The sequence below is a fragment of the Rhinopithecus bieti genome, unplaced genomic scaffold, assembly GCF_001698545.2.
Source record: "Rhinopithecus bieti isolate Rb0 unplaced genomic scaffold, ASM169854v2 scaffold_7888, whole genome shotgun sequence".
In the NCBI taxonomy this organism is placed as follows: Eukaryota; Metazoa; Chordata; class Mammalia; order Primates; family Cercopithecidae; genus Rhinopithecus; species Rhinopithecus bieti.
In genome coordinates, this window is record NW_016805944.1 from 646,673 (window position 1) to 655,244 (window position 8,572).

General features: G+C 49.5%; 1 protein-coding gene across 5 annotated transcripts in view; it reads right to left on the minus strand.

The window, feature by feature from the left end:
* Positions 1 to 4,068: 4,068 nt before the first annotated feature.
* HIF3A (hypoxia inducible factor 3 subunit alpha) overlaps positions 4,069 to 8,572 on the minus strand; it is a 51,333-nt gene continuing 46,829 nt past the window's right edge. For all 5 annotated transcript variants that reach the window (XM_017874327.1, XM_017874328.1, XM_017874324.1 and 2 more), the window contains one exon: positions 4,069 to 4,584. In XM_017874327.1, the coding sequence (XP_017729816.1) occupies positions 4,487 to 4,584 (98 nt within the window). In that variant the 3' untranslated portion in view covers positions 4,069 to 4,486. The remainder of the gene's footprint in view (positions 4,585 to 8,572) is intronic.

Here is an 8,572-nt window from a genome sequence, read left to right on the forward strand (position 1 = left end):
AAAAAAAAAAAAAAAAAAAAAAAAAAAAAAAAATTAGCTGGGCGTGGTGGCACACGCCTGAAATCCCAGCTACTTGGGAGACGGAGGCAGGAGAATCGCTTGAACCTGGGTGGTGGAGGTTGCAGTGAGCAGAGAATGTGCCACTGTACTCCAGCTTGGGCAACAGAGTGAGACTCCAAGAGAAAAAAAAAGAAAAGAAAAGAAATAGAGAGAACAGGAAGGAAGGAAGGAAGGAAGGAAGGAAGGAAGGAAGGAAGGAAGGAAGGAAGGAAGGAAGGAAGGAAAGAAAGGGAGGAAGGAAAAAGAAAAAGACACTCAGCCACCGGTGCACCCACACTCCCAGAGGAGATCCAAAAGATGAGTCAACACACAGAGTTCTGGTGCCTACCAAGGTGAGGTCTTTATGGTGGTATAGAGATTGGTGAGTTTCAGAGCCAGTGTGTCCGGTCTAGTCCCTTCCCTTTCCCTAGCCCAGCATAATTCCCTCCATTGAGGGTCCACATCACCTCCAGAGGGAGGAGGGAGGGGTCACACCCCCCCATAGCACCAATCTGGATAGGCCACCCCCTGACGAAACAGAGCAAGCAGTGCCTTCCACAAAGGGGGTAAATGGGGCTAAGAAGGGGGAGGCCTTTTCCTATGGGAGACCAAGAGTAGCACCATTTGTAGAAAGAAAGCTGGGGGGTAAGGGAGGCACATAGATGGTGGCAGAGAGCTGAGGGGTCCTGGCCTCTCTCCCCACCCGGCAATATGCAGACAGTGCGGTGCCTGTGCGTGTGCCTGTGCAGCTGGAGAAGTCTTCGGACTGCAAACCACCCAAGGGGTGAGGGGGCCCCAGGTGCCCGAAACGTGGGGTAAAGTCAAGGTAAGTGCATGTCTGGAGGGCTGGGGTGGGAAGTGGAGGGGGTTTTGGGGCACAGAGATTGTAGGCAATGAGAATGGAGAGGCATGAAGTCCAGGAGCAGCACAGCCTAGAGGGTAGGGGTCTAGAATGGGAAGACTTAAGACTGAAGGAAGGAATTGGGGTAAGTTCAGTGGGGTGGGAAGCCCAGAATAGATTTAGGAGGGTGGGGTCTGGAATTAGAGAGTTAAGGTTGTAAGATTCAGAACCAGAGGAATCTTTAGGGAAAAGTCTAGATTCCATAATCAGAAGCATTTGGAGGCTGAATTATAGAACCAGAGGAATTTGGATCTGATATCAAAGACAGCTGGAAGCTGTGAGGCTTAGAAGCAGAGGAATTTATAGAATGAGGCATAGAATCAGAAAAAACCTGGCTGGGCTCAGTGGCTTATGCCTGCAGTCCTAGCACTTTGGTGAGGCCAAGGAGGGAGAATTGCTTGAGCTCAGGAGTTCACGGCCAGCCTGGGCAACATGGCGAAACCCTGTCTCTATTTTTTTTTTTTTTAATAAAAAAAGGAAAAACAAAAGCCTAAAATCTGAGTTCTAGAACCAGAGAGATTTGGGAACCATAAGATCTAGAATCAGAAGGAGTTGAGGGTGGTAAGATCTAAAACCAGAGAACTGTATAAGGCAAAGTCTAAAATCAGAAGATATTTGAAGGCTGAATTCTAGACCCAGGGTAATTTGGAGTCAGATCTTGAGTGAGGAAGAGCTGGAAATGATGAAGTCTAGAGCCAAAGGAACTTACGGAATGAGGTCTAGAATCAGAAGGCACTTGTAAGTCAGTTCTAGAACCAGAGAAACAGCAGATCACCAGATCTTGAATCAGAGGACCCTGGAGGTAGCACTGTCTAGAAGTTGTGTAGTGTGGAATTAGTGAGTGGTGCAGGTCATGAGGTTCAGAATCTAAGAGAACTAGAGCATCGTCTGGTTCTAGAAGAACTGGTTATTATAAGATAAGGACAGGGCCGGGCATGGTGGCTCATGCCTGTAATCCCAGCACTTTGGGAGGCTGAGGTGGGCGGATCACTTGAGGTCAGGAGTTCAAGACCAGCCCGGCCAACTTGGCAAAACCCCGTCTCTACTAAAAAATAAATAAAAAAATTAGCCGGACATGGTGGTGGGCTCCTGTAATTCCAGCAACTTGGGAGGCTAAGGCAGGAGAATCGCTTGAACCCAGGAGGCGAGGCTGCAGTGAGCCTAGATGGCACCACTGTACTCCAGCCTGGGCAACAGAGAGACACTCCATCTCAAAAAAGAAAAAAAAAGAAAAAAAAGATAAACACATCAAACTCTCTGTACTTGTTTTTGATGAGGGAAAATGAGTCTTGCGTATAGAGAACTGCAGAAGAATAAGCTGAACCTCATAAGGTCTAAAACAAAAGTGATTTAGAAATTAAGAAGTCCGGCCAGGCGTGGTGGCTCACTCCTGTAATTTCAGCACTTTGGGAGGCTGAGGCGGGTGGATCAGTTGAGGTCGGGAGTTCAAGACCAACCTGGCCAACATGGCGAAACACTGTCTCTACTAAAAATATAAAATTTAGCCAGGCATGGTGGCACACGCCTGTAATCCTAGCTATTTGGGAGGCTGAGGCCCAAGAATCGCTTGAACCCAGGAGGTGGAGGCTGGAATGAACCGAGATTGCACCACTGCACTCCAGCCTGGATGACAGAGTGGGACTCTTGTCTCAAAAAAAAAAAAAAGAGAGAGAGAGAGATTGACCGGGCGCAGTGGCTCACGCCTGTAGTCCTAGCACTTTGGGAGGCCAAGGCAGGCAGATCACAAGGTCAGGAGATCGAGTCCATCCTGGCTAACATGGTGAAACCCAGTGTCTACTAAAAATACAAAAAATTAGCCGGGCGTGGTGGCGGGCGCCTGTAATCCCAGCTACTCAGGAGGCTGAGGCAGGAGAATGGCGTGAACCTGGGAGGCGGAGCCTGCAGTGAGCTGAGATCCTGCCACTGCACTCCAGCCTGGACGACAAAAAAAAAAAAGAGAGAGATATTAAGAGGTCTGGATTTGGAACCAAATGTATTACCAATCAAGAGGAGTGGAACCAACAGGAAGCCTGGCGTTGTGGGGTTCAGAACCAGAGGAAATCACTGACTATAAGATCTGGAACCAGAGGGAGTTGAAGTGTGTGAGATCTAGAACAAGAGAGATTAATTTATAGGAAGAGGTCTAGAACCAGAGGAAGTTAGTGAATTCTAGAACCAAAAGAGTCTGTTAGTCATAGACTGTAGAGCCAGAGGGAGTTAGAGGTTGCGAGGCCCAGAACCAGACAATTTTTGGGGACCGTGAGGTTTGAAAACAGGCAGAATGAGAGGTTGGTGAGGTCCAGAACTAGAAAGAGCTGAAGATGGTGAAATCTGAAGCAGAGGGATTTTAGAGAATGTGAGTCCTAGCTGGGCACAGTGGCTCAGGCCTGTAGTCCCAGCAATTTGGAAGGCTGAGGCAGGTGGAGCACTTGAGGTCAGGAGTTCCAGACCAGCCTGGACAACGTGGTGAAACCCCGTCTCTACTAAAAATACAAAAATTAGCTGGGCATGGTGGCACATGCCTGTAGTCCCAGTTATTTGGAAAGCTGAGGCAGGGGAACCACTTGAATCCAGGATGTGGAGGCTGCAGTAAGCCGAAGTTGCACCATTGAACTCCAGCCTGGGTGACAGAGCAAAACTCTGTCTCAAAAAAAAAAAGAAGAAGAAAGAGAGGAAGAGGAAGACGATGAAGAGAAAGAGGAAGAAGAAGGAGGAGGAGGAGGAGGTCTAAAGCAGACCACACTGGAGGTTGTGTGGTCTAGAACCAGTGCAGGTCAGAGGTTATACAATCTGGAACTGGAGCAGGTTGGAGGTTGCATAGTTTGGAAGCAAAGTAGAAGGCTGCCCCTGAAGTAGGAGGACCATGAATGAAGTCAGTGTCCGGGCAAAGCTGGGGGCAGCAGGAAGCCCAGAGCGGAAGGGGCAGGCAGAGCTGGCGGGCAGGGCTTGGGGGGCTTTGGCCTCAGTTGGAAGTCGCTGGGAGTGAGGTCTGGCCCAGAGCCTCCCCCCACTGACACCTGAGGAGGGGTGAAGATCAGAGTCCCACATTCTTACAGACCCCAGGCAATTCATCATGATTAAAAACCATATCACGAAATTGACAAAATAAAATAATAATATAAGAAGGATAGAAGGAAACGTGATCACATTGACCTGTGGATCATTGTTCTCGCCAGAACCTGGAAACACAGATATGACCCCCCAACCCTCCCCACCCCTAATTCCCCAAAATAAAGCCAAGAGAGGCAGAGAAAGGGATAATGAGGTAACCAAGTATTGAGAACCCCAAGAGAAATCCTGAGAGGAGGAGGAGGGAGCCAGGGACCCCCTCCCAGAGGTCACTGAGCTGAGACCACCCCAAAGAGCCCCCAGACTGGGAGCAGGCAGAGGGGTGAGGGCTGAGGTAGGCCCGAGGTGGGCAGGGGGCACATAGAGAGGAGAGGGGCCCCTCTCCTGGCATCCCCATCCTGTGCATTGGCTGCCAGCTTGGAGTGTGGTTGAGGTCCTTTCTGGGGGAGGAGAAGGCAGATGGGGAGAGGAGGCAGCTCAGTCGGCTTGGGCCGAGCCTGCTGTTGGCTGGAAGTGGTCCCTGGGCTGGGTAGTGTCCTCGTCTGAGTACGGAGAGAGCAGTGAGGGGCCCAGGCCTGCAAAGATGAAAGATAAATCAGAGGACAACCATAACCCCAATGTTTGAAATAATGTGTAAAATCTTAAGGAAATTGAACACTTAAACAAAGGATTTTTAGTAAAGCAATTTTTTTTTTGTTTTTTGTTTTTTTTTTGAGACGGAGTCTCGCTCTGTCCCCTGGGCGGTAGTGCAGTGGCCGGATCTCAACTCACTGCAAGCTCCGCCTCCCTGGTTTACGCCATTCTCCTGCCTCACCCTCCCGAGTAGCTGGGACGACAGGCGCCCGCCAGGTCGCCCGGCTAGTTTTTTTGTATTTTTAGTAGAGACGGGGTTTCACCGTGTTAGCCAGGATGGTCTTGATCTCCTGACCTCGTGATCTGCCCGTCTTGGCCTCCCAAAGTGCTAGGATTACAGGCTTGAGCCACCGCGCCCAGACAGTAAAGTAATTTTACTTTTGCACAGAGGGGTGCCTCTTTGGCTAGCTACCATGAGAGCACGCTTGAACAAAGGGGCAAGAGAGCCTTTATTTTTGACGCAAGTCTTGCTTTTGTACCTTTTTTTTTTTTTGGCTGTGGTCGGGATATACAATTTAAACTAATATCGGTTGGCTAAACATTTGATTTGTTTAGATAAGATGGGCACGTTAAAGAAAGCGGAGAGGAAAGGGGAAGCGGTGTCTGTAATGATTTAGAAAGTTAGTCCTTTTTTTAAATAAGGAAAGGAACGTGAGCTGGTATTGATAACGCCTGGTATTGTGGTGTGTCTGGGCATTCAAAAAAGGCAAAAAGGAAAAAAGGAGAAAAAGGGAAAAAGGCAGTGGGGAGAGGTACTATGAATGAAAGAATAAAAGATTGATTGGGTTATTTGAAGAGAAACCTCATCAGATCCCACACCAACCCGTCTCCCCTTCCTGGGACTTAAAAGCCTGAGTGGCGAGGGAGGCCTGCCTGGATTCAAACGGCAGTGACATCTTGGGCACGTTCCGCTCTTTGAACCTCTCTGGGGTGTTCAGGACTGCAGTGAAGAACCCGAGTCCAGAGCCAGACGCTGCCCTAGTTTGAATCCAGGCATTGATATTTACTTGCTGTGTGACCTGGGGCAGGGGACTTCACCTCTCTGTGCCTCAGTTCCCTCATCTGTAAGATAAGCTAATAACAGCACCTCCCTCTTGGGCTGTTGTACGGAATAAATGAGTAAATCTATGGAAGGTGCTTTGAACCATAACTAGTACTGATGAAAAAGCAGTTAAGTCAGCTGTTGTTACTTGAGAAACCAGGGTACTCACACATACTTCATTTATGAGAGTTTATTCATTCAAAACATATTTACTGTCGGGCACGGTGGTTCATGCCAACAATCCCAGCACTTTGGGAGGTCAAGGCGGGTGGATTACTTGAACTCAGGAGTTCAAGACCAGCCTGGGCAACATGGCGAAACCTCGTCTCTACAAAACATACAAACGTCAGCCAGGCATGATAGCACATGGCTGTGGTCCCAGTTACTTGTGGGGGCTGAAGTACGAGGATTGCTTAAGCCCAAGAGGTCGAGACTGCAATGAGCTGTGTTTGTGCCACTGCACTCCAGCCTGGACACAGTGAGAACCTGTCTCAAAAACAACAACAAAAAACCCCGACACATTTACTGAGCACTTACTTTGTGTCAGGTACTGTGCCAAGTGCTAGAGAGACAGCAGTGACCAGGATGGATGAATCTCCCTGCTCTTGTAGGACCGACATTCCAGTGAGAAGCACCAATTGGATCAGGTACATACAAGATTTAGCACAAAGCTAGACACAGCGCGAGTGCCTGAATCTTAGCTCCTCATTCACAAATACGTGCTGTGAACTTCCTCTGTGCTCAACCACCGCCCACCCACGTGCACAAAGAAGAGTACAGCAGGGACCCAGACACCCCTGGCCCCCTCCCTTGAAGGCCTCATACCCAAAGGAGAAGACAGACAGTCATCAAATGATGACCCAAAGGCCTGTGTAATTATGGATTGTTATAAACCATTAGCATATGAAGTCAGGGAGGGCTTTGTGTAAGGAGTAATATTTGATTTGAGATCTAAAGGATGTGGTAACATGGCAAAGAACAGAGAGAAAAGTATTCCAGGCAGAAGAATCAGGATATGCAAAGGCCTTGAGGCAGCCTCCTCGAGCAAGGTGACTTTAAAGCCATCACAATGCCCCACAGAGTCTCCATGCAGTCAGCCTTCACCTTTCTCTCCTCTCTGCTTCAGCTACAATGGCCTTGCTTTTCCCCAAATAAGACAGAGACAGCCAGGCACAATCTCAGCACTTTGGGAGGCTGAGACAGGAGGATCACTTGAACCCAGGAGTTTGAGACTAGCCTGAACAACACAACAAGACCTCTTTCTCTTTTTTTTTTTTTGTTGAGACAGAGTCTCGCTCTGTCACCCAGGCTGGGGTGCAGTGGCCGGATCTCAGCTCACTGCAAGCTCCGCCTCCTGGGTTTACGCCATTCTCCTGCCTCAGCCTCCCGAGTAGCTGGGACTACAGGTGCCCGCCACCTCGCCCGGCTGGTTTTTTGTATTTTTTTAGTAGAGACGGGGTTTCACTGTGTTAGCCAGGATGGTCTCGATCTCCTGACCTCGTGATCCTCCCGTCTCGGCCTCCCAAAGTGCTGGGATTACAGGCTTGAGCCACCGCACCTGGCCGACCTCTTTCTCTACAAAAATTTAAAAATTAGCTAGACATGATGAAGTGCACTTGTAGTCCCAGCTACTCGGGAGACTGAGATGGGAGGATCGCTGGAGCCCAGGAGTTCAAGGCTGCAGTGAGCTGTGATTGCACCACTGTGCTCCAGCCTGGGCAACAGAGCAAGACCCACCCTGTTCCCCCCACCCCCAAAAAAGACAGATACAATCCCCACCTAAGGGCCTTTGCACTTGCTGTTCTCTCTGCCTGGGACACTCTTCCCCCCGATATCGTCAGGACTCACTCCAGGTCTTTGTTCAACTATCACCTTCTCAATGAAAACACCCTGATCATACTGTTTAAAACTGAAACCCCCCACTCCAAACTCTTTTTCCTTGCATGCATCATTTCCCCCATTACGCTTATTTTCATCTCCCACTCTTTTTTTGTTCATTTGTTTGTATTTTTATTTTTTGAGACAGAGTCTTGCTGTGTTGCCCAGGCTGGAGTGCAGTGGTGTGATCTCGGCTCACTGCAACCTCCGCCTCCTGGGCTCAAATGATTCTCCTGTCTCAGCCTCTCGAGTAGCTGGGATTACAGGCGCCCACCACTGTGCCTGGCTAATTTTTGTATTTTTAGTAAAGACAGGGTTTCACCATGTTGGCCAGGCTGGTCTTAAACTCCTCACCTCAGGTGATCTGCCTGCTTCAGCCTCCCAGAGTGCTAGGATTACAGGCATGAGCCACCGTACCTGGCCTGTTTGTTTAAATAGAGACAGGGCCTGGTGCGTGCAGTGGCTCATGCCTGTAATCCCAGCACTTTGGGAAACTGAGATGAGCGGATCACTTGAGCTCAGGAGTTCAAGACCAGCCTGGGCAACGTGGTGAAACTCTGTCTCTACTAAAAATACAAAAGAAAAAAAAAAGCCAAGTGTGCTGGTGCCCACCTGCTGTCCCAGCTACTCAGGAGGCTGAGGTGGCAGGATCGCTTGAGCCTGGGGGCACACAGGCTGCAGTGAGCAGACAGTGCACCACTGCTCACCAGCCTGGGTGACAGAGCGAGACCTTTCTAAAAAAAAAAAAAAAAAAAGAGAAAGCCTGTAATCCCAGCACACTGGGAGGCTGAGGCAGGCGGATCACGAGGTCAGGAGATCAAGATCATCCTGGCTAATGCGGTGAAACCCCGTCTCTACTAAAAATACAAAAAATTAGCTGGGCAAGGTAGTGGGCGCCTATAGTCCCAGCTACTCGGGGGGCTGAGGCAGAAGAATGACGTGAACCCGGGAGGCAGAGCCTGCCGCTGCCCTCCAGCTTGGGTGACAGAGCGAGACTCTGTGTCAAAAAA